Source organism: Takifugu rubripes, chromosome 17 (assembly GCF_901000725.2).
Source record: "Takifugu rubripes chromosome 17, fTakRub1.2, whole genome shotgun sequence".
Classification (NCBI taxonomy): Eukaryota; Metazoa; Chordata; class Actinopteri; order Tetraodontiformes; family Tetraodontidae; genus Takifugu; species Takifugu rubripes.
The window spans coordinates 8692157-8717575 of NC_042301.1; the positions used below are offsets into that span (position 1 = coordinate 8692157).

At 48.0% G+C, this 25419-nt stretch overlaps 2 protein-coding genes and 1 long non-coding RNA gene across 3 annotated transcripts; 2 read left to right on the top strand and 1 right to left on the bottom strand.

Annotated features, from left to right (window-relative positions):
- Positions 1 to 918: 918 nt before the first annotated feature.
- Positions 919 to 2070, bottom strand: LOC115253361 (uncharacterized). The gene is made up of 3 exons (XR_003891697.1): positions 1941 to 2070; positions 1312 to 1337; positions 919 to 1205 (listed from the first exon to the last, which is right to left on the bottom strand). It is a non-coding gene; the product is annotated as an uncharacterized lncRNA (long non-coding RNA).
- LOC115253360 (general transcription factor II-I repeat domain-containing protein 2A-like) lies at positions 1248 to 3386 on the top strand. The gene is made up of 2 exons (XM_029851392.1): positions 1248 to 3135; positions 3219 to 3386. The coding sequence occupies exon 1, from the start codon at positions 1650 to 1652 to the stop codon at positions 3129 to 3131; it is 1482 nt and encodes a 493-aa protein (XP_029707252.1). The 5' UTR covers positions 1248 to 1649; the 3' UTR covers positions 3132 to 3135; positions 3219 to 3386.
- A 16561-nt stretch (positions 3387 to 19947) lies between these two features.
- Positions 19948 to 25123, top strand: gtpbp2b (GTP binding protein 2b). The gene is made up of 12 exons (XM_011612675.2): positions 19948 to 20316; positions 20501 to 20527; positions 20818 to 21002; positions 21209 to 21320; positions 21555 to 21752; positions 22460 to 22634; positions 22889 to 23108; positions 23265 to 23400; positions 23463 to 23521; positions 23792 to 23963; positions 24071 to 24235; positions 24325 to 25123. The coding sequence occupies exons 1-12, from the start codon at positions 20137 to 20139 to the stop codon at positions 24508 to 24510; spliced, it is 1815 nt and encodes a 604-aa protein (XP_011610977.1). The 5' UTR covers positions 19948 to 20136; the 3' UTR covers positions 24511 to 25123.
- Positions 25124 to 25419: the final 296 nt, after the last annotated feature.

Consider the following 25419-nt stretch of genomic DNA (forward strand, 5'->3'; position numbering starts at 1 on the left):
ATAGGGGGGGGGGGGGGGGGGGGGGAGCAGAAAAACTACACAGGAATCAGCATAACTAGTCTGCTTGATGAGGAGGAGGAAAGGAGAGGAAAGAAGAGGAGAGGAAACCATGACCCAGTGGGGTGACAGAGGCCTGTCAGGTGATCATGTTTCCGGACCCCGGCAGCCTTGGCCTATAGCAGCATAGCTAAGATGTGACCTAATGACGATCCCCTAAGTATGATAATCTGTCTGTCTATGATAGTAACTGGAACTACAGAATTAGTAGCAATACGCTTTTTCAAAGAGGTAGGTTTTAAGTCTGATCTTAAAAGTGGCGATGGAATCAGCCTCCCGTACCTGGACAGGGAGCTGTTTCCATAGCAGGGGGGCCTGGTAGCTATGTTAGGCCCCCCATTCTACTCCTAGAAACTCTGGGAACCACAAGTAGACCAGCATTCTGAGAGCGGAGCGGTCTATTGGGCTGATAAGGTATCACTAGCTCCTCCAGGTAGGATGGAGCTAGGCCTCTGAGGACCTTGTAGGTCAGAAGAAGGGTTTTAAAAATTATTCTAAATTTAACGGGCAGCCAATGAAGCGACGCCATTACAGGAGTTATGTGATCTCTTTTGTCAATACCTGTCAGAACTCTGGCTGCAGCATTTTGGCTCAACTGGAGGCTTCTTAAAGAGTTGTTTGGACACCCTGATAATAAAGAATTACAATAGTCCAGCCTGGAAGTAACAAAAGCATGAATTAACTTTTCAGCATCATGCCGCGTCAGTAGCTTCCTGATCTTTGAGATGTTCCTCAGGTGAAAATAGGCACTTCTAGAGACTAATTTAATGTGTGAGTTGAAGGAGAGATTTTGATCAAAAGTTACTCCGAGATTCCTCACAGAGAGACTAGATGTTAATGAGATACCATCTAGAGCAGGGGTAGGCAACCTGCGGCTCTGGAGCCGCATGTGGCTCTTCAGCCTCCTTATAGTGGCTCCCGATGGCCATGACAAAAAAACATGGAATGTTTTTTTTTCTTTTTTTCTTTTATTATGGTCATTATGTGTTCATTTTGTTGCACAATTCCCCTAGGGTTTTAGTTGATACCATCTAAATAAAGTTTTTTAATTATTTTTTTTATAATTTGTCACTTTAAATATATGTCACATCAACGTCAGCAGCCGTCGCCTTCACTTGCTGGTGGTACCACGGCGGGAACCCCTACCACTGTAAGCATGAAAAGCCCAAAAAAGAAAAAATTCAGAAGAAAATAGAGAGTTTAATGCAGCGTGGACATCTGCTTTTGCATTCACCGCCAATGACGCTGGCTTACCTGCGTGCTTGATATGTGGCGAGAAACTATCAAACAACAAAAAAAGTAACGTTGAAAGACATTTTCAAAGCAAGCATTTAGCATTTGCTGAAAAATACCCAACCGAAGATGAGCGCCAGAGAGCAATTTCGGTTGAAGAGAGAAAACTATCTTTCAAAAAATGGATCAGCTCTCCACAGTCAACTACAGCTGCTAGTTTTTTGGCAGCTCAGGAGATCGTGAAGAGGGGTAAGCCGTTCACAGACGGAGAATACATAAAAGAAACGTTTATTCAAATATCAGAGCATCTATTCTCCGATTTTAAAAACAAAAATGAAATTGTTCAGAAAATTAAAGACATGCCTCTCTCTGCAAAGACTGTTAAGGACAGGACCATTAAAATGGCAGCAAATATCAGTAGTAAGCAAATTGATGATATTAATTCAGCTCAAGCATTTTCAATTGCCTGTGATGAGTCAAGTGATGTAAACGATATTGAGCAGATAGCACTGTTATGCAGGTACGCCAATGCTAATGGGCCGCAGGAAGAACTGATTGAACTCATACCGCTTAAGGGCCAAACTCGGGGGCAGGACATTTGTGATGCTGTTGTGAGTTGTCTAAAAGATAAAGGGATAAACACCACTCACCTAGTGTCGGTATCTACTGACGGGGCGCCAAGTATGAGAGGAGCACAGAAGGGCTTTGTGAATTTACTTCAAAAGTCACTGGGCCGAGATCTGATGACGTTTCACTGCATTATCCACCAAGAAGCACTTTGCGCACAAACATTTCCCCCTGAATGTGTGGAAGTAATGAACCTTGTTATTAAGATAGTGAACAAAATAATTGCGAATGGGTTAAGCCACCGACAGTTTTGTTCGTTGTTAGAAGAAGTCGAAAACACGTATTCAGATCTCCTGCTGCACAACAGAGTCTGGTGGCTGTCCAGGGGGGAGGTGCTGAAACGCTTCGCTGCCTGTCTGGAGCACGTAAAAACCTTCTTGGGAAATAAAGGCCTTGGGTATCCTGAACTGGAAGACCCATCTTGGCTGGAAAAGTTTTACTTCATGGTGGACATGACAAGTTACTTGAACATGCTGAATAAAAATCTCCAAGGACAGGGAAGCACGGCACTGCACATGCTGGAGGAGATTTTGGCATTTGAGCGCAAGATGACAGTGTTCGCCAGAGATGTACAAAATGGCACGCTCTCTCACTTCCCCTCCCTAAGAGAGTTCAAAGAAGCAAACAATCACATAAATTGTGATTATTTCCACCGTGCCATTACTGCAATGCAAGCTGCATTTGAAAAAAGGTTCAGTGAGTTCAGAAAGGAGAAACAGACTCTCTCTTTCCCTGTCGCACCACTGAACAGCGACCCATCCCTGCTGAACACATCCGCATTCACAGGAGTAAGTAAGCCTGATCTAGAAATTGAACTGGCCGATATTGCGGATAAAGTTTTGTGGGTTAACAAGTTTAAATCCCTGTCAGCGGATCTTGAAGAAGTCGTCCGTCAGAGGGCTACTCTCGCTAAAGAGCACAAATGGAGTGATATGGAACAACTACCCCAACCCGACAAACTTATTTTTGCAACATGGAATGCCATTCCCGACACCTATATCAACATGAAAAGGTGTGCATTTGGAGTCCTATCCATCTTTGGCTCAACTTACTTATGCGAGCAAGTTTTCTCAAGCATGAACATTATAAAGTCCAAATACCGCTCCCGCTTCACCAGCGAGACTCTACAGTCCTGCGTGAAGATGAAAGTCACATCTTACAGCGCCGACATAGGGAAGATCTGCAGGGAAATGCAGACACAGAAATCTCACTAAACAGGTAAGAGGAACATAATTTAATAAGCTATTTTTTCAAAAAAATCCTCATACTCAGAACTGATGTAGTTTTTTTTGTATTTTAAGGTGCGTCCATTGATCACTGGCTGGCTGCCAACAAACCCGAAGAGGACGGGAGAACGCATGGGTTACTACTATTAAACATATGTATATATACATATATATATTAAAGTGGGCTTGTTTGTTGTATTCACTGGTTTCAACTGTTAAAATTTAAATAAAGATTAAAACTTAGAAGTTTATAAACTCTGTAATTTTTTGCGGCTCCAGACACATTTTTTTGGGAGGGGGGTGGGCAATGTGGCTCTTTTGATAAAAAAGGTTGCCGACCCCTGCTCTAGCCTCTTTTTTCGGGCTGGAAAAGAAGCGTGGGCAGAACACAGTGATACACTCACTGTTTTCGGGCACAGGACTGGAACTCGTAGATCCCGGCCAGATAAGAAATTGTGCAGTGGAGTTCTTTTCCTTCCTTTATGAGAGTGCGTACTGCCAGAATGGCGACCTGCTCAATGAGTTCTGCAGGGAGCTCTCTCAGGTCTCTGCAGAAACGAACTCACGGCTGGACAGGTCGCTGCAACTGGACGAACTCCACGCTGCCCTGCACGGCATGCAAGGTAGGAGAGCTCCAGGTGTCGATGGGCTCACGTTGGAGTTCCACAGAGCCTTCTGGGACATTGTGGCCCATGACATGCTGGAGGTATTTAACGAGAGCCTGGCCTCAGGTTCCCTGCCATTGTCCTGTAGGAGGGCAGTGGTTACTCTCCTGCCAAAAAAGGGCAACCTGCAGGAGATAAAGAACTGGCGCCCTGTGTCTCTGCTGTGTTTGGATTACAGAATTCTGTCCCAGGCTTTGGCCACCAGGCTCAAGGAAGCTATGGAGCAGGTCATCCACCAGGATCAGACTTACTGTCTGCCTGGCAGGTCCATAGTGGACAACGTCCACCTAATTCGGGATATTTTGGAAGTCTCTAGGTTATTTGATGTTGATACTGGTCTCATTTCGCTAGACCAGGAAAAGGCTTTTGACCGGGTTAAACACAAGTTCCTCTGGAAGGTGATGTAGAGGTTTGGGTTCAGCCCTGGCTTCATAGCGATGATCCGCATCCTGTACTGTGACATTGCGAGTAAGCTAAAGTTCAATGGCAGTCTGTGTGCCCCCTTCAGGGTGCGTAGAGGCGTCAGGCAGGGCTGTGCCCTGTCTGGAATGCTCTACACTCTCTCCCTTGAACCCATCCTCTCCAGGATCTGTGCAAGCATGGATGGCCTGGTTCTACTGTCCTTTTACAAAAAAAATTGTTTTATCTGCCTACGCAGATGATGTGATAATAATGGTGCGTAGCCAGAGAAATGTGGATGTTTTACTTAATTTAACAGTTTTATTAAATCACCTGTCTGCGGCTAAACCGTAAAACTGTAAAAAAGTACTGGCTGGACACACTAGAAAGAGTTGAGGGCAAAATTCAAAAATGTAAGTGGCTTTTCTTCCGCATGTCGTACAGAGGCAGAACTCTTGTCCTCAACAACCTGGTGGCCTCTGTGCTTTGGCACCGGCTTAATTGCCCGAAGCCCCCCTCAGGGTTGTTGGCACAAGTCCAGACAAGAGTTCTGAACTTCTTCTGGAATGGCATGCATTGGGAGAGGAGGGAGGGCGGGGTCTCATCCACCTGGCCAGCAGGACCGCCACTTTTAGAATTCAGTTTGTCCAGAGGTTTTCAACAGGGCTGTTGGATCTAACATGGAGAGATGTGGCCAGGTGTGTCTTCAGACGGGTGAGTAACTTGGGGTTGGATGATGCTCTGTTTTTAACTGACTTTAAATTCGCTAAATTAAATGGGCTACCTCTATTTTATCAAAGTGTTGTTAAGGCGTGAGCCCTTTTAAAATGTGAACCAAGAAAAAGCTCTGACTCTGTGCTCTGGCTCCTAAGAGAACCCTTAGTGCACGGAGCCAGGCTGGACTTCTCAGACGAAGCCACGCCAAGACTGACAGCAGCACTGTGTCGGACCTGGACTGTGGTTCTGGAGCACGTAGTGGCCGCAGTGGACCTAATGGGCTCAGAGGCCGTGGGCTCTCTTTTGGGCATCCGCTCTGTCCAGGCAGCTGAGGGTGTGCTGCAACTGTAGAGGAAGAGGCTCAGTGCAAAGGAGAGGCGTCTTCTTGTGGACTACGGCCGGGGAACCGAACCAGACGGTGACGATCCTTTCCCAGAGATCAGGCTGGCCGCTGATCTTAGGGATCTAGATGGTCCTCTCCTCAGGCCATCAAAGGCAGGCCATCTTCCTGCACGCAGTGGAGAAGAAGACACTGTACATCAACTGCGTGAGGTTACTCAATAAGAGACGACTATACAACAGGAGCACCAGCGTGTCGGTTGACCGGTTGGGAGGCGATGGAGCCCACCCCTGCTGGAGGGTGCTGTACAAGCCGCCAATGAGGAAGAGGACAGGGGACCTCCAGTGGAGGGTTTTACACGGGGCTGTTGCCCTGAACGTTTTCCTCTCTCAAATGAATCTTGCTGTGTCAGACCAGTGCCCGTTCTACTCCGGGCGAGAGACAGTGTTTCACGCGTACAGTGAGTGTGAGGGACTCACTGTGCTTTTTAATGTTGTAAAAGGTATTTTTAATGGTTTTAATCAAACATTTTCCATTAGAAACTTTAATTATTATTATAGGGTAAGATGGCAATGCCAAGATGGCAATTTACATTTCTAGAAAAAATAAAATAGAATAAAAAAACAGAGATTGCGAAGCCGCCACAGTGTGGCGCTGCAACATCCGGTGAAGGCTAAGGCTTGAGTTCAGGTTTTAAAATGATAAACGACCTAGGTTAATTCTGTGACACATGGTGTCACAAGAATGTACTTTGTCGTTGAAGACAAATTGCACTTTGCACAGCTCCTTCAGGAGTAACTGTATTGCTGCTTTTATTTAGTTATTTATTGTTATTGTGTTTTAAACAGGGTGCTTGTGTCTCTGTGTAATTGTAAATAAAGTGTTTTTGGAAAAATCAAAAATCTTCTTCTGGTGGGAGGTGTGTGAGCAGAAGAGAGAGAGAGATTGTGCAAAAGCGTTTTTTTTCATCTTTCATTTTTTGTGTGTGAATGTTGGTGAATATAGTTTGTTGTGTCTTTTGTATTAGTTTAGTGAGTGCATGTATTGGTGTGTGCGGCGGCCAACCGCGTGCGGCCGTCATGGAAGCCAACGCTGGGTTGAGCAGAAAGCATGGAGTGAAAGTGGGAGCAGTGTCCGTGCTCAGTGTGGAGGAGGTGGTTCTGGCTGTGGGCCAAAAAATCGGCCACAGCTCAGTGAAATCTGCTGCCCGTATGAACACGGCGGTGGTATTGTTCCTGGAAAATGTGGAGATCACCGTGGGTGGACAGTTTGCTTAGGTGACTCCACTGACACAGCCGGCGGCGAGGATCACCCTGTCGAACGTGCTGCCATTTATCAGTGACAAATTCCTGGTGAGAGAACTGTCCCAGCATGGGAAGGTGGTGTCCCCTAATATGAAGATCTTGTCGAGGTGGAAGTCGCCGCTGTTGAGACACGTGGTGTCTCACCATAGGCAGGTCCAAATGATCCTGAACAAGGCAGAGGGGTTTAATTATCGCATTATTGTCCATGTGGACAAATTCGATTACACCTTGTTTGCCACCAGGTTGAAGGAAGCTATGGAGCAAGTCCTCCACCGGGACCAGACCTACTGGTCGCCCAGCAGGTCCATGGTGGACAATGTCCATCTAATTTGGGACGTTCTGGAGGTGTCTGGCTCATTGGGCGTGATACTGGTCTAATTTCGATAGACCAGGAAAAGGCCTTTGAACAAGTTGAGCACAAGTTCCTCTGGAAGGTGATGGGGAGGTTTGGGTTCAGCCCTGGCTTCATAGCCATGATCTGTGTCTTGTATTTGTTTGTTGTATTTCTTGCCTGTGTCGGACCAGTGCTTGTTCTGCCGCCTTCGAGAGGCAGTGTTTCACACGTACAGTGACTGTGAGAGACTCACTGTGCTTTTTAATGTTTTAAAAGGTGTTTTTAATGAAACATTTTCTATTAGAAACTTTATTTATGGAGCAGGGGATAAGAAAACTGTTTGAAAAAAGTGGCAGCTCATGAATTTTATTTGTAATGAAACCAAGGTGGCGTTTTACATTTCTTGAAAAAATAAAATTGAGATAAAGGAGATTGTGAAGCAGCCCCAGTGTGGTGCTGCAACATCCAGTGCAGGCTGAGGCTAGAGCACCTGGGTCAGAAAAAAAACAAAAGAACTTTTTATTCTTATTCAGTTCATCTGGCGAATTGCAACCAGCTGTCAGGTGCATAGTACTGTATGCGAGTGTGTGGCATCCATCCATCCATCCATCCATCCATCCATCCATCCATCCATCCATCCATCCTCTACCGCTTATCCAGGGTTGGGTCGTGGGGGCAGCAGCCTAAGAAGAGAAGCCCAGACTTCCCTCTCCCCAGCTACCTCTTCCAGCTCATCCTGAGGGATCCCCAGGCGTTCCCAGACCAGTCGAGAGACATAGTCTCTCCAACGTGTCCTGGGTCTTCCCGGGGGTCAGGGACATGCCCTGAACAGTGCCCTCAACAGGGAGGCGTCCAGGGGCCATCCTACCTAGATGCCCAAGCCACCTCATCTGGCTCCTCTCAACGGGGAGGAGCAGCGGCTCTACTCCGAGCTCCTCCCGGATGGCAGAGCTTCTCACCCTATCTCTAAGGGAGAGCCCAGCCACCCTACGGAGGAAGCTCATTTCGGCCACTTGTACCCGTTATCCTGTTCTTTCGGTCATTACCCAAAGCTCATGACCATAGGTGAGGGTAGGAACGAAGATCGACCGGTAAATTGAGAGCTTCGCCTTTCGGCTCAACTCTCTCTTCACCACTACGGACCTACGGCCTGTTGATCTCCTGCTCCATTCTTCCCTCACTCGTGAACAAGACCCCGAGGTACTTGAACTCCTCCACTTGGGGCAGGATCTCCTCCTTGACCCGGAGAAGGCACTCCACCTTTTTCCGGTTGAGAACCATGGCCTCGGATTTGGAGGTGCTGATTTTCATCCCAGCCGCTTCACATGCGGCGGCGAACCGATCCAGTGATAGTTGGAGATCACGGGCCGATGACGCCAACAGGACCACATCATCTGCAAAAAGCAGAGACCCGATCCTGAGGTCACCAAACCGGACCCCCTCAACACCATGACTGCACCTAGAAATTCTGTCCATAAAAATTATGAACAGAATCGGTGACAAAGGGCAGCCCTGGCGGAGACCAACCCTCACCGGAAACGAGTTCGACTTACTGCCAGCAATGCGGACCAAGCTCTGACACCGATCGTACAGGGAGTGGACGGCCCGTATCAGCGGGCCCGACACCCCATACTCTCGGAGGACCCCCCACAGGACCCCCCGAGGGACATGGTCGAATGCCTTCTCCAAGTCCACAAAACACATGTGGACTGGTTGGGCAAACTCCCATGCATCCTCGAAGACCCTGGTGAGGGTGTAGAGCTGGTCCACTGTTCCACGCCCAGGACGAAAACCACATTGCTCCTCCTGAATCCGAGGTTCGACTATCTGGCGGACCCTCCTCTCCTGTACCCCTGAATAGACCTTACCAGGGAGGCTGAGGAGTGTGATCCCCCTATAGTTGGAACACACCCTCCGGTCCCCCTTCTTAAAAAGAGGGACAACCACCCCGGTCTGCCAATCCAGCAGCACTGCCCCCGATGTCCACGCGATGTTGCAGAGTCAGGCCACACAGGCCAGTAAGGCCCGATACGACTCCTTCTTCAGCTTGACGACATTCCCTCACCTGGTGTCCACCAGCAGGTTCGGGCATTGCTGCCATGACAGGCACCAACCACCTTGTGGCCACAGCACCGGTCAGCCGCCTCAATAATGGAGGCACAGAACATGGTCCACTTGGACTCAATGTCCCCCGCCTCCCCCGGGACATGGTCAAAGCTCTCCCGGAGGTGTGAGTTGAAGCTCCTTCTGACAGGAGACTCTGCCAGGTGGTGATCAGTTGACAGCTCCGCCCTTCTCTTCACCCGAGTGTCCAGAACATGTGGCCACAAATCCGATGACACAACCACAAAGTCGATCATCGGCGTCCTGGTGCCAAGCTGGCACTAGTGCCAAGTCCTGGTGCCAAGACTATGCAGTCGGGGATCAGACCGCCAAGGTCCCTGCCTTCGGCCGCTACCCAAAACACAATGCACCCGACCCCCTTGGCCCCTCATGTAGGTGGTGAGCCCATGGTAAGGGGGTCCCATGTTGCCTCTTCGGGCAGTGACTCCATGGGCAGAGGTCCGGCCACCAGGCGCTCGCCAACGTGTCCCACCCCCAGGCCTGGCTCCAGGAGGGGGCCCCGGTGCAATCCGGGCAAGGGAAACTTGGCACCAATGTTGTTTTTCATCATGAGGGGGTCCTGGGCTACGCTTTGTCTGATCCCTCACCTAGGACCTGTTTGCCATGGGTGGCCCTACCAGGGGTATATAGCCCCGGACAACGGAGCTCCTAGGATCATTGGGACACGCAAACCCCTCCACCACGATAAGGTGGCAGCCCAGGAGGGGGTGTGTGACATCATATAATTTAACAATCTAACGTCTACGTCTCTTAAATATTTAACTAATTCCTTCCTACCGACAGCCCTCCCACTACGTCCCTAGTCTCTCTGCCAAACACAAATCCCTTTTCATCTGCCAGACTTTAGAAGGCAACCTCCATCCATCCATCCATCCATCCATCCATCCATCCATCCATCCATCCATCCATCCATCCATCCATCCATCCATCACATCATAACAATGCTCTACACCTCTTTCACCCCAGTCAAAACATCTATTCCCGTTCCTTTTTCTCAATATAATATAATCATAGTGCTGCTTAACCCCGTTGGTCAAATCTTGTTGCTAGGAATTCCTCTCCTAATCTTTACTTTATATTCTTTTGTTATTGCTGACTTTAATATGGTCTTATTGTGAGAAGAATTATTGTCTTAAGCTGTACCCATGTTGAACTCTGAGTGTAAGAAATGTGTTTCTAGCAAAATGACGTAATGCATTGAAATTTCATGAAAATGTAAAGATGTAATACTGATGATGAAAATCTAGACACATTTAACGATAAACAGGAGGGAAATGTGAGAAGAATTATTGTTATTGTTGTTATTAGTATTATCTTTAAATGCTATTGTATGTAGATTTTGAGTGTTTGAGGAATGTTGACAGGAAAAGAAGAACATGAGAGTGTTGTGCTGAAGCTGCTTACAACCAAGCCCAGCACCCAGATGTATCCTGTTGGTCAAGATTAGAGAAGTTTGTTAAGATGGGAGAAGATGTCAGAAGACAATGAGTTATGAGATCCTGTTTAGACACCCATTCTGTTTGCACCAATAAAAGAGGTGAGCGAGCAGCAGACGAACAGAGTTGAGAGAGGAAGCTTGAACTGCTGCTCGACTCTCCCTTGCAAGGAACTCCTGTTGTTTGCGTGGTTGATCTGAGTCTAGTGAACGAACAGCGCGGGTGATCAAAACTTCACCCTCACAAAATTTGGCCCTTCGAGCCGGATCCCAAGACCTGGAGAGGAGCGCCTTGGGGCGACCGAACGCCGAAGTCTGTGCACAGCCGGAGTCAAAAGACGTCCGAATCGAAAGACCTTTCACCACGAGTTGACGGAAGGCCGGTCTTCGTCCCTCCCAGGGCGACCATCTCCAGTGACGGGAAGAAGGCACCAAAACAACTCAGAGATAAACCATAGAGACAACGGAGTGAGTATAAAACACAAAAAGCGCTACACGGAATATACCGCGGTATTACCTGCCTGGTCATCGGGAGAGAAGCAGAGGCAAGATACACCCACCTCCTCGGAGGTAGAAGCTTGGTGTATACTCTCCTGATTAAAAAAGAGGGGTTATAAGGCCATGGCGGAGGGACTGAACTAGATATCCAGTATGGATTGAGTGTTGTTCAGTCGGGAGATCGGAAATCTCCACCCAAATACATAAAAACTGATAAAATAAAGTGCAAACATGGGCAACCAACATTCCACAAAAGGTGCTGAATTCGAAATCCCAGCATCATGTAAACACATGGAAGACAAATATCCAGGTTCATGCTCATATGTTCAGCTGTGGATGACTAAGTTCGATTGGGATGGTAACTTAGACAGGCCAGGCAATATTATAAAATTAAAAGAAGATTTAATAGAATATGGAAAGAAACATCCAAAAGTAAATGTGGGGTTGACACAATGTCACCTCTGGCTCATTGAATCAAAATGTAGAAGAGAAACGAAAAAGAGAAAAAGAAAAGAAAAATGAGAACCTGGACTCCAGAAGACTGTAAAAAAGCTTGTGATGACATAACCTCGCCCCAAATGGACGTAGAGTTGTGCATCCAAGACATAAGACAGTTACTAGGAAGTTACCATACTAACGGTACTGAAACCCAGCAAGTCCTCATGTGCGTTAATGGCAAAAAAAATGGGGCACTGTTAGAGGAATCAGAATCAGAATCAGAAGAAGGTTTATTGCCATTGTACATGTAATACACAGTATTACACAAACTAGGAATTTGTCGTGGTGTGCCGCTGCGACATTCAACATAACATTAGACATCAACACCACACTAGAATAAGATAAATAAAATAAAATAAGACTTATATACAGTATTTACATAAATAGTGAGTGGTGAGAAATAGTGCAGGTCCATGAGGAGTAGTGTATTGTTTATGAGTCCGGCTGGCTGCTGTACATGGTGCTTAAGTGATAAGTCACTTGGTGTTCAGCAGCCTGATGGCAGAGGGGAAGAAGCTGTTAGTGTAGCGGGAGGTTCTGGTCCGAATGGACCGTAGTCTCCTGCCTGAGGGGAGAGGGGAAAACAGTCCGTGACCAGGGTGGGAAGGGTCGGCCGTGATCCGACCTGCACACCTCCGGGTCCTGGAGATATACAGGTCCTGGATGGATGGGAGCCTGCAGTCGATCACCTTCTCGGCAGCGCGCACGACGCGCTGCAGCCTCAGTCTGTCCCTGACAGTGGCACCAGCAAACCACACGGTGATGGAGGAGGTGAGGATGGACTCGATGATGGCCGTATAAAACTGCGCCAACATCCTGGGAGGCAGATTGAGCTTCCTCAGCTTCCGTAGGAAGAACATCCTTTGCTGGGCCTTCTTGATGAGGGAGCTGATGGTTGGCTCCCACTTAAGGTCCCGGGTGATGGTGGTGCCCAGGAAGCGGAAGGAGTCCGTGATGGTGACGGGGGAGTCCATAAGGGCAAGGGGGGGCAAAGGGGCTGTAACTTTCCTGAAGTCCACAATCATCTCCACTGTCTTCTGAGCGTTCAGCTGCAGGTTGTTGTGTCCGCACCAGGACACCAGTCGAGCCACCTCCCTCCTGTAGGCAGTCTCGTCTCCATTGGAGATGAGACCGATGAGGGTGGTGTCATCCGCAAACTTGATCAGTTTGACAGACTGGTGGCTTGAGGTGCAGCAGTTTGTGTACAGGGAGAAGAGGAGGGGGGAAAGTACACAGCCCTGGGGTGATCCGGTGCTGATGGTGACGGAGTCGGAGACAGTCTTCCCCAGCCGCACATACTGCCTCCGATCCGTCAGGAAGTGAGTGATCCACCTGCAGAGGGAGTCAGGCACACTAAGCTGGGACAGCTTGTCCTGTAGCAGAGCGGGGCGGATGGTGTTGAATGCAGAGCTGAAGTCCACGAACAGGATCCTCGCGTAGGTTCCCGGGGAGTCCAGATGCTGCAGGGTGGAGTGAAGGGCCAGGTTGACCGCGTCGTCCACAGATCTGTTGGCTCTGTAGGCGAACTGCAGTGGATCCAGGAGGGGGGTGGTGATGGACTTGAGGTGTGGCAGGATCAGGCGCTCTAAGGACTTCATGACTACAGAGGTGAGCGCCACAGGTCTGTAGTCGTTAAGCCCAGTGATCCGTGGCTTCTTGGGGACAGGGACGATGGTTGAGGTTTTGAGGCAGGCTGGCACCTGGCACGACTCCAGGGAGGAGTTGAAGATGTCTGTGAAGACAGGAGTCAGCTCCTCTGCGCAGTGCCTCAGGGTGGAGGGAGACACGCCGTCCGGGCCAGGGGCCTTGCGCGGGTTCAGCCTGGCGAACTGCCTGCGCACATCCTGCTCACTGATGGTGAATGAAGGGGGGGAGGAGGGGGGAACTGGTGGTAAGTGATGGGGGGGGGGGACTGATGGTGAGTGGAGGGGGGGAGGAGGAGGGGACTGCCTTTGATGGAGTAAGGTCCATGGGGGCAGTGGCACTGGGGGGAGGGGAGGTGTTGGGCATGGCTGACGAGGTGTCAAAGCGGGCATAGTGGAGGGACAGACTCTGACAAAGGGCTTTGTCGTCCTGACCCTTTGAAGCCTGAGGCCTGTAGTCGGTGATCTGCCTCAGGCCTCTCCACACAGAAGCAGAGTCGTTAGCAGTAAACTGCTGCTGAAGTTTCTCCGAATACACAGATTTAGCTCTCCTCAGTTCCTTGCTAAACCGGTATTTGGCCTCTCTGTAGCAGTCTCTGTCTCCACTTTTCAGCGCTGCTTCCTTTTCTTTCCTGATCTGTCTGAGTCTCGGTGTGAACCAGGGCTTGTCATTGGAGTAACTCACCCTAGTGCGCGTTGGTAGAATGCGCTCCTCACAAAAGTGGATATATGAGGTCACAGTGTCCGTGTACTCATCCAGATCATGTGTGGCCCCTTTAAACATGTCCCAGTCAGTTGTGTCCAAGCACGTGCGCAGCTCCTCCACAGCCTCACTGGTCCATCTCTTCGTGGTGCTCACGGCTGGCTTTGTTAGTTTGAGTTTCTGTCTGTATGTGGGGATCAGGTGGACCATCACGTGATCAGACAGTCCTAGGGCAGCACGGGGGACGGCCCGATACGCGTCCTTCACTGTGGTGTAACAGTGATCCAGCGTGTTCTCTGCTCTGGTGGGGCATTTGATAAACTGGAGGAGATTGGATCCCAGTGGATCCAGCCACTCAAGGACCATGGCAGCCTGGCAGCCAAGAACTAAATGACAGACTTGACAGACTGTACGAGCGCATGCGAACTACTTTTACTAGACGAGCTGACTACAGCGCCATTACGGCCACGAGACAAAAGACTGACGGAAGTTTTGAAGACTATAGTATGAGAATGAAAGATGTGTTCCGGAAAAATAGTGGAATTACATATGCAGAAGAACCAGAAGGTCCCTACCAACAGCAGTTAAAGCAAGCTATACATGGGGGATCAAAATCAGAGATAAAATTATGGGTAGAGAGACAGTTAGTTGATTTCGGAACTTGTCCCCTAAACCGCTATGAACAACATGCTATGCATGCTGAAAGACAATGCCAAAAAAGTAAGAACAAATTAACAGGCATGTTTTTCAATGCCAATCCTTTCCCAAGCCGAGGCCGAGGCCGAGGGCGTGGGCGAGGCCGAGGCGGAAGGGGAGGAGGAGGCAATTCCCGTGAAAATGATCAGTGTCATTATTGTAAAAATTATGGACACTGGGAACGTGATTGTAGAAAGAAACAACGTGACCAGAGATACAATAGAGGACAGCAGCAAGGTTCTAATCCACCCCAACAATGACTAGAACTGGAAAAAGATGTCAAAAAAATTAAAACAAATCAGGGCACAAAATTTGACCAATTGGAAAAAGTAGACTTAAAAGATGATTTAGACTTAGAAACCATCTTCCCGTTTGCTGAAGGCAAACCAGAAATACAACTGAGCGTGTTAGGTAATTCTTTAACATTTTTAGTAGATACGGGTGCAGGTAAATCAGTAATTAGAGATCCAATAGCTCTAAAGCCAACTTCTACACAGATTTTTGTGAGATCAGCAAATGGTCTCGTAACTAAACAAAGAATGTCAGTTCCTGTAGATGTTTGTGACCCTGTAAGTGGAATCACACTTAAAGCTCCTTTTGTGATCTCCACCACATGTCCCGTAAATCTGTTAGGAAGAGATCTTATCTCTCAGCTTCAGTTGATGATTCGTACCACAGCCGAAGGGATGTGGTCTGTAGATAGAATGGTTAATCTGTGGGTAAGGGAAGGAGGGATGTGCAGTAAATACTGGTCACTCGACATTCCTGAAAAGCAGCCCCCTCCATTCTCTGACCCAATCACTATGTTATATGGTAAAGCTGACTTGCATGTAACCATGCATGTGGAGCGCACTGGTGAGATCTGTAAATCAGACTCACACGGCACATCAAGCAATGCAGAGCAGTTTGCTAAACTTAAAGATCCACAAATTATTGTAATTATGCATCTATATGTGTGTGGTCAGATGGCTGTCTGCACGGCAGGAAGTTTTTCCGTTGAAGCAGCAGCGCTATTCAAAGTGTCAGGTTCTGTACCACATGTTTCTATTGCTAAACCACTTAAGAAAAGATGGCAAGACTTGGGATGCGACGAAAAATAGCTGTATGTAAATGCACTGCACATACTAACAACACAGACGCAGTCTCACAAGGCAATGCCTTTGCTGACAAAGCCGCAAAGGCTGCAGCAAATAACAACACACTTCTTGATAATGATGAGGAATCATTTAGCCTAGAACCTGCAGATAATGATATTCTAAAAATGCAACAAAATGCTCCAGAAAAGGAAAAGGCCACGTGGAAGAAGCAAGGAGCCAAACTGGATGACAAAGGACTGTTAACCATAGGAAACAAGCCAATCCTTCCCCGGAATATGCATAAATGGGCAGCATTAGTGAGCCATGGGCCATGCCATGTCTCAACAGGAGGGATGGTACAGATGGTTAATGAACATTATTACACTATAGGATTTCATACATACTCAAAAAAATTTTGTTCACAATGTGCTATTTGTGTAAAACACAGCCCACAGGGAGCCCTTAAGACCCCTGCAGGCACTACACCATTACCAAATCATCCATTTCACACAGTTTTTCTAGATTTTATTCAGCTAACACCATGTGAAGGAGAGTTAAAAGGAAATGAAGTTGTTCTTCCTAATTGTGGTGAGTGCTGTGACGGCGGGACTCGTGAGTTTCGGCCTTTGGGATTTCCGACAGGAGGGAGGTAATCAGGGACAGAATGATGCTCTGAGGTGTAGTACCTCTTGTTCGGGGTTGCATTGGCCGGCTCAGGGATCAGTTGTTACTAGTACTTTGCTGCAGGTGGAAGAACGATTTCTACTGGACGACGATGAAGAGGAATCGGAAGAAGAATGGATCAACGTAATACAAGATGTAAAAGAACTGTTCAAGATGTCTTAAGCTGTACCCATGTTGAACTCTGAGTGTAAGAAATGTGTTTCTAGCAAAATGACGTAATGCATTGAAATTTCATGAAAATGTAAAGATGTAATACTGATGATGAAAATCTAGACGCATTTAACGATAAACAGGAGGGAAATGTGAGAAGAATTATTGTTATTGTTGTTATTAGTATTATCTTTAAATGCTATTGTATGTAGATTTTGAGTGTTTGAGGAATGTTGACAGGAAAAGAACATGAGAGTATGTGGATGACACCTGGGTCAAAATTCAAACACAAGAATTGGGAGCGTTCTCTGATCACCTCAACAAAACAGACGAGCATGTAAAATTCACCCGGGAAGATGTAAAAGGAAACAGTCTGGCCTTTCTGGACTGCGCAGTCAAGATCACTGAGGACAGAAGTCTAACCATCGAAGTCTACAGAAAACCTACACATACCGACCAGTACCTCCAGTTTGACTCTCACCACCCACTGGAACACAAGTTGGGAGTGATCAGAACTCTCCAACACCGGGCCAGAGAAATACCCACCACATCCCAAGGCAGAAAGAAGGAACAGGACCACATTAAGACAGCTCTCAAAACATGTGGCTACCCAGACTGGGCCTTCACCAGGACCTCAAGAAAGCGAGACCTCAGCAAAGGAGAGGAGGAGAGAAACAAACGCCGCAGCGTTTCCATCCCCTACCTGTCTGGAGTCTCAGAGAAGTTTAGGAGGATCCTCCAGAAACACGACATACCGGTTCATTTCAAACCCAGCAACACTCTCAGACAGAGGTTAGTACACCCAAAGGACAAGACACCAAGACCCAAACAAAGTAATGTTGTTTATGCTGTACAGTGCCAGGAGAAATGCAAGGAACTGTACATTGGGGAAACCAAACAACCTTTCCACAGAAGAATGGCACAACACAGACGTGCCACCTCTTCGGGTCAGGATTCAGCAGTCCACTTACACCTAAAGGAGAGTGGGCACTCCTTCGAGGACAGCCAAGTAAGGATACTGGCCAGAGAAGACCGCTGGTTTGAAAGGGGGGTCAAGGAAGCTATCCATGTTAAATTGGAAAAACCATCCTTAAACAGAGGTGGTGGCCTGAGGCACTTCCTGTCACCCACATACAATGCAGTCCTCCACTCCTTCCAACAACAAAACAAACATTCACACCATTCCAGGAGACCCAGTGACTCATCACCATGTGATCCAGCAGACAAAGGGGAGACACCTCAATAGAAACTAGGTGAACGACCCGACGAACGACCCTGCTAACGACTCTCAGGTGACCACCCAGATCATTAGCATGCTAATGGTCCACAGGGGCTATATATTTTCAAGCTCTCTCCCCAGCGATTTCAGAACTGAAGAAGCCTTCTGGATAGAAGGCGAAACGTCTTCAAGAGAAGAAACCCAGTCCAGTTGACAGAGAAAACTACCTTGGAAACATGAGAGTGTTTCGTAAAAGTGTTGAAGCTGTTTACAACCAAGCCCAGCACCCAGATGTATCCTGTTGGTCAAGATTAGAGAAGTTTGTTAAGATGGGAGAAGATGTCAGAAGACAATGAGTTATGAGATCCTGTTTAGACACCCATTCTGTTTGCACCAATAAAAGAGGTGAGCGAGCAGCAGACGAACAGAGTTGAGAGAGAAAGCTTGAACTGCTGCTCGACTCTCCCTTGCAAGGAAGTTTGCGTGGTTGATCTGAGTCTAGTGAACGAACAGCGCGGGTGATCAAAACTTCACCCTCACACTTATCTCATCTCGTTTTGTCTCGTCTTCTCCCACTTTAACCCGAGCTGGGTTGCAGGGGCAGCATCTTAAGCAAAGATGCCCAGACTTTCCTCTCTGTAGGCACTTCCTTCAGCTCTTCAGGGAGTCAGCCGAGAGACATAGTCTCTCCAGCTTGTCCTGGGTCTGCCTCATTCATTTTCACATGATCATGTTGCATTCACTTAAAAAAAAGTCAATACATCAATACGCAAACTGATGTTTTCTCGACAAGCAAATGTCAAAAAAAGTCAAAATGTGATTGCAACATTAGTTTTCATATGATCATGTTGCATTCCCTTTTTATTTTTTTTTATTTTTTTAAAGTGCATTCATACCCACACTTGACGTTTTCTCGACGAGGTGCCTGGAACACCTCCCTAGGGAGTTGTCCAAGCCACCGAAGTTGTCTCCTTTCAACAGGAGTAGCAGCTCTTCTCTGAGCTCCTCCCAAGTGACTGAGCTTCTCACCCTATCTCTAAGGTAGCGCCCAGCCACCCTGCGGAGGAAAATCATTTCAGCCACTTGTATCCGCGTTCTTGTTCTTTCGGTCATTACCAAAAGTTTCTGACCATAGATGAGAGTAGGAGCATAGACTGACTGGTAAATCAAGAACTTCGCTTAGCAGTGAAGCTCTCTCTTCACCATGATGGTCTGGTACACTGAGTGCATAACTGCAGAAGATGCACCGATCCACCTTTCAATCTCACGCTCTATCCTTCCCTCCATGCCAGTTTGGACTGCCCCCGGGCCGGGTCCCATGGACTCAGACCCCGGCCACCAGATGCTCGCCTGCAAGCTCCAACCCCAGGCCTGACTCCAGTGTGGGGCCCCTGGTAACGCCAATCTGGGTGACGTAAACAACCTTGATTGTGTCTCTTCATGGTGGGTTGGTGAACCGCCCTTAGTCTGACCCGTCACCGAGGACCTGTTTGCTATGGGAGGCCCTACCAGGGACGTAACAGCCCTGGACAACTTAGCTCCCAGGCTCATTCAGGCACACAAACCCCTCCACCGCATAAGGTGGTGGTTTTTATTTTATGGAATGTATTTACTTTCTTATCTTCCTCCCACGCTTTCTGCAATAATTCCCTACTTCTCTTCTTCACTATGGCTTTTGCTTATCCTCTTGCTAATGGAACCGATGTTGTTATTTCTTAGCTAATTCCCTTTTAGGCCCTCATGTGCCGGCAGCCAGGAATAATGTACATCAATACCTCCTCTGAGGGGTCTCAATAAAGTGTGATATCATTCCAGACAGCCTCGTTTGCATGTTTTAAATCCTGGAATATGGTGAGAGACAAACAAATTCAATAAATTAACAACATAACCTTACCAATAGTGTGTTGGTGACATTATAAGTAATGCCCTGCCTTCCTGCAGCCAGTCAGCACCAGCAGAACCACAGAAGACTCATAAATGTTATATTACTTTATCATCGTTATGGAGATGAAGAATTAGCCCTGACAATCTTTTCAGTTGATCTGCATGTGCAGGAAGTTTTAGCATAACTCCTACTGTGTCCCTCCAAACTTCCTAAGCTCAGTCTGTAAATCCCTCCCCGGTTTTTGGGTTTAGTCCCAATTGCAAAAGTAGAAAGTGACACTGCAGAGGTGTCCTTGGTGATACTTGTGTTTATCTTATATCTACCGTTATTCTTCTCTCAAAAGGGTCAATCACGACTCCTTCTACCTTTTATATTGAAAGGGCTTTCCTGTTTGAACGCGTGCCTCGGATTTTGTTTTGAAAGCACCTCCGGAAGTTGTGCTGCAGTGACGCAGTGTGGGTGCAGGTGATGCTGAGGAAGGAGCATCCTCCGTAGGTCCAGAGCAGCAGGACGGGCCGCTGCCTCCGGGCGATGACGTGATGCATCAACCGCCTGCGTCTTTTAAGTTTTAAACGTGACGTCCCTACCGTCCTGGAGCCGCTGGCGGCGTCTTGAGCTCGGCAATGGTGGACTTGTCTGGCAGCGGTGCCGTGGGGACCGGGCTGGGTCAAGGCTCCGGCTCCAACAACAATGCCAAGAAAACGAAAAAGTCGCGGACCAGAAGAGGCAAAAGAGGCCGACGAAGAAGAAACAAGAGGAACACCCGGAGCAACAAGACCCCACCGCCGTATTTTCCACCCGAGGTAGCAGCGCGAGGATTAAGGCAGGAGCCTGCTGAAGCTAGTTCCGGGCTAATTTAGAACACAATAACACTAGCCATCAAATGCTGTGGCTTAAATCTCCATTCAGCCCCAAACCTTCCCATATTAACCTTTCACCTTTTCATTACTATGACCGTCAATGTCGATCTCTTTCTCTTTATTTCAGGCGGAAGAAGGAAATATTGAGTACAAGGTAACTTTTTTTTATAACAGGTTGTATTTTTGACCACATCGGTAGAAGATAAAGAATATGTAGATAAAACATGTGATTGTTAGCATTTAAAGGTGAGATTATTAAGTTAAAGATGGTCCACACACTGATTTACAAGAGTCCTACAGAATTAGAAAGTCCTTAGTTTTCAGGACAAACTAGCATTTCTTATTGAAATGATGCTTTTTGACAACAGTGAATCAGCTGCTGCTGCTTTTCAGGCTGTAAAAGCTCCTGTTTGACCAAATTGTGTGTTATGATGCTCTTCATAGCTGAAGTTGGTGAATCCCACTCAGTACCGTTTTGAGCATCTTGCCACGCAGTTGAAATGGCGTCTGCAAGAAGGCCGCGGCGAGGCTGTCTACCAGATTGGCGTTGAAGACAACGGGCTGTTGGTGGGCCTAACGGAGGCCGACATGAGGGCATCGCTCAGAACCTTGAAGAGGATGGCAGAGAAGTTGGTCCACGTTTATAACAATGTAACATGGAGCTAAACCCAGCAGAGTATTTCCTGTTAGCCATTGCTAGCTCATTACGTGCATAAGCTAAACTCAGCCACGTGGGTTTGTTAGCTAACCTCAGGCAACTTCTCCTTATGGAGTTTTAATGGTGTCGGTTTACAAAATCAAACCTGAAAGTCCAGCTCTGGTTCTCTGTCATCAGAGTCGGTGCTGATATCACCCTCCTCAGAGAGCGGGAGCTCGACTATGACTCGGACAGAAGCACCCGCAAAATCGCAGAAGTTCTGGTCCGAAAAGTTCCTGATGACCAGCAGGTGAGGTTTTTCCTTCAGTTAGGTTCCTCTGGAGAACCTGTGTCCTGACAAAATCAACAACACACATGTTTATTCATTTTTAACCCTGACTGAACCTGGTTCCTCATCACCTCTGCCCTGGACTGGACCGGACTCCATCACATCTGACCTGGACTGCACCTGGTTCCCCCTCACCTCTGACCTGGATTGAGCCTGATTCCTCATCACCTCTGACCTTCGGCTGTTTCCACACAGTTCCTGGATCTACGGGTGGCTGTTCTAGGGAATGTAGACTCGGGGAAGTCGACCCTCCTGGGTGTCCTGACACAGGGTGAGTTAGACAACGGACGTGGGCGCGCACGACTCAACCTGTTCAGACATCTGCATGAAATCCAGACGGGTAGAACCTCCAGCATCAGCTTTGAGATCCTGGGCTTCAACAGTAAAGGAGAGGTGAGCTGACACACACACATTGCTGTCACACACCTATGCACACGCTCATGCACTTGCACATTTTTGGTATTTCAAAAATCAAACCGTACTATTAACACTGCAAAAGTTAGCTACTCTTGCGTGATTTTCAACACATCACACAATGAGGGCATCGTACACTTCCATAGCTGGTTCTGGTCTCAGTTCCATGGAGCTCAGCAGGAAGTATGCTGGCCGAGGGAAGAACAGCATGCTCACCCGTGAACTGGCACTGCTGGCGACGCGTTGGGCCAAGGAGGGACTGTTGCTGATGCCTGACCGGTTCACTGCAGATTAGCCAGCCAGGGACAACTCGATCAAACCGATTACTCCTTGCTCCCAGGCCATTAGCATCTGTTTCTCCAAGCTAACAGCTAATCTTAAGTCAAATCAAATCAAATCAATCTTTATTTATATAGCGTCTTATACAATCAAAATTGTTTCAAGGCGCTTTCCAGAATCCCAGGGCCTGACCCCAGACAAGCAACAGTGGCAAGGAAAAACTCCCCTTAACAGGAAGAAACCTTGAGCAGGACCAGGCTACATTAAAAACCTGACGCACCCCTCATCCTCATTACCAGGAACATGTAAACAAATTATATTTGCTGAGGACCTGCTGCGTTAACCTGCTGCGCTAACACCTGCAGGCCCAACTGATCATGTGTCCTCCTTCGTTGGTGGTGCTTCAGGTAGTCAACTACAGCGACTCCCGGACAGCCGAGGAGATCTGCGAGAGCTCCTCCAAGATGATCACCTTTATTGATCTGGCCGGACACCACAAGTACTTGAAAACGACCGTTTTCGGCCTCACCAGCTACTGCCCCAACTTCGCCATGCTGATGGTGAGCGCCAACACCGGCATTGGTGAGCAAAACCGTCACCAGCAGGTGACAGATCAAATATTGTTTCCAATTCCATGTGATACTCCACAGCGCCCCTTGCTGGGAACACATGAGCTCAGCCCCAGAACATAAGCTTTATTGCCTTTGCGTTTACTATATTTAATGTCTAAAATGTTAATTTAAATGCTGTTTTAGCTTCACAGCTCAGATGATTTCTGTAGAAAAACTACATAGTTTGTTCCAAATTCTGGTATCATCCATTTTATCCTCAAACAGCTGGTACGACCCGTGAACACCTGGGCCTGGCCATGGCGCTCAAAGTTCCTATCTTTATTGTGGTCAGTAAAGTGGACCTGTGCTCCGGCAGCACCGTGGAGCGGACTGTCCGCCAACTGGAGCGGGTCTTGAAGCAACCGGGCTGCAACAAGGTTCCCATGGTGGTGTCCAACCCCGATGATGCCGTCACAGCTGCGCAGCAATTCACACAGTCAACATGGTGCGTTCAAGTACTCTACCAGTGCTGGTTCTTGTTGATTTTGTTACAAATGTTGTATTATTATTCTATTTAAACATTGTCAACAACTTCTGGACAAAGACTGAAAACAATACTGTGTGTGTCTATGTGTGTGTGTGTGTCTATGTGTGTGTGCAGCGTCACTCCCATCTTCACACTGTCCAGTGTTTCTGGAGAAAATCTGGATCTCCTCAAAGTGTTCTTGAACATCCTTCCTCCACTGAGCAACAGCAAAGAGCAGGAGGAGCTGATGCAGCAGCTCACTGAGTTCCAGGTACACACACACACTCTCTAACAGACACACACCAATGTTCTTATGTGTGTGTGTGTGTCCAGGTGGATGAGATCTTCTCTGTTCCTGATGTTGGCACTGTGGTGGGAGGAACTCTGTACAGGTGAGAACACAGGTGAACTTCTGTGAGTGTACAGCTGAGTGTTACTGCTCAGCCTGCAGGGGGCGCTCACAGGCCCCGACAGGGAGAGCAGAAGAAAGGAAACCCCACACAAACCCAATGGGAAGAGGTAAACAGAACTGGGTCCACCAACATGTTCCAGGTTCTGGCATCTGAGTCCCCCCCCCCCCACACACACACACACAGTTGTTTGGTTGGTGTGTTGTCAGATGCTGGTGTGTGATTGGTCCGTGATGTGTGTGTCTGTATCAGCGGCACCTGCAGGGAGGGCGATCGGCTGGTGGTTGGGCCCACCGACCAGGGACGGTTCCTGCGTCTGAAGGTGGGCAGCATCCAGAGGAACCGCTCAGCCTGCAGGGTGCTGAGGGCCGGGCAGGCCGCCACGCTGGCGTTGGGAAACTTTGACCGCTCGCTGCTTAGAAAGGTCAGAGGTCACATGGGTTCACAGGGCATCTTCAGCTGACCTGTAGCTGGTGGGCGGAGTTAACTCTGCACCAGAATTAAATGAAATCTGTATATTGGCTGTTCCAGGGGATGGTGTTGGTTAGCCCGAAGATGAACCCCACTATCTGCTGCCAGTTTGAAGCTGCCATCATCCTGCTATTTCATGCCAAAACCTTCCGCCGGGGCTCCCAGGTCACAGTGCATGTGGACAATGTCCGACAAACGGCCACAGTGGAGTGTCTGCAGGGGAAGGTCAGTTCACCCACGCCCCCTTGTGGGTCATCTGTTGTGACTAGCCACTTCCCTTATTATGCTAACCAGGCCCCCTCTGTCTGCTACAGGAGGAGCTGCGCACCGGCGAGCATGCCGTGGTCCGTTTCCGTTTCATAAAGCACCCCGAGTACCTGCGACTTGGTGCCAAGCTGCTGTTCAGGGAGGGCGTAACCAAAGGCATTGGCCACATCACTCGTCTGCTGCCCCCCCTCCCTCAGAACCAGAACCAAGACCAGAACCTGCAGGAGCATTAGAGAACTCTTTGACTCTGGATGTTGCTCGCCCACCTCTGTAATGCATCTTATTCATCATCATCCTCCTCCTCCCAGCACAAACTGGTGTGTCCACTTCAATCTTCTATTTGAACTGGTTGTGGTCCTCACAGCAACAGGATTATCTCTGTGCCTGGATTTGAAGGTGGTTCCTCAAGCTTTTGGTTCTTCAGAAACATGCTGCAGAAGGTGCATGTACAGAACTGATTGATAGTTGAGAGGTTTCCCATTTCAACACCTGTTTAAACTGGTTGCTGTGAACTGACCATGTCAGCTCTATGGACCAGGTCACATGACCTGAACAGTTGCTCCAGATGTACACTCTGAGGAATCAGGCAGAACCTGCATGTCTGTGACAGAACTGAGAACCTTCTCTGTGATCTTTAGCTGCTTTCAGAAGCCAGAAGGTAACTTCTGTGGGTCCTGTTGAACATTTCAATTCACCTACTGCTGACTTTGCACCTTCTGTTCTGTGGATCTGGTTTTCTTTCTGTTGCTGAATCTACAGAATCAGAGAAAACTCAACATTTTTCAGTACATTTACCAGCTTGATGTTTTTGTCTCTAAATAAAGAAACGGAAGCTGTTCAGTTCATTTTAGTGACCTTAGCTCATGTTAAGAAGGTTCTCGGCCTTCTGGAATCAACTGAACCATCCATGCATGAGAGCAGTGGGGTCAGAGCCTGTTCCTGCTGGGTTCCTCTACTGGTGGCTCAAGTGTTCTAACCTGCAGGTGTGAGAATTACCTGCCTGCCTTCAAACCAGCTGTGTTCAGATGTTGGTGGAAGTTTAAAGAGGAGAAGGTCGGAAAGCCCATCAACACCAGCTAGCATAGCCCATAATAATCAAGAATCAGCTGATATGCAGCCATTAAATTGTGTGTGTGTCTGTT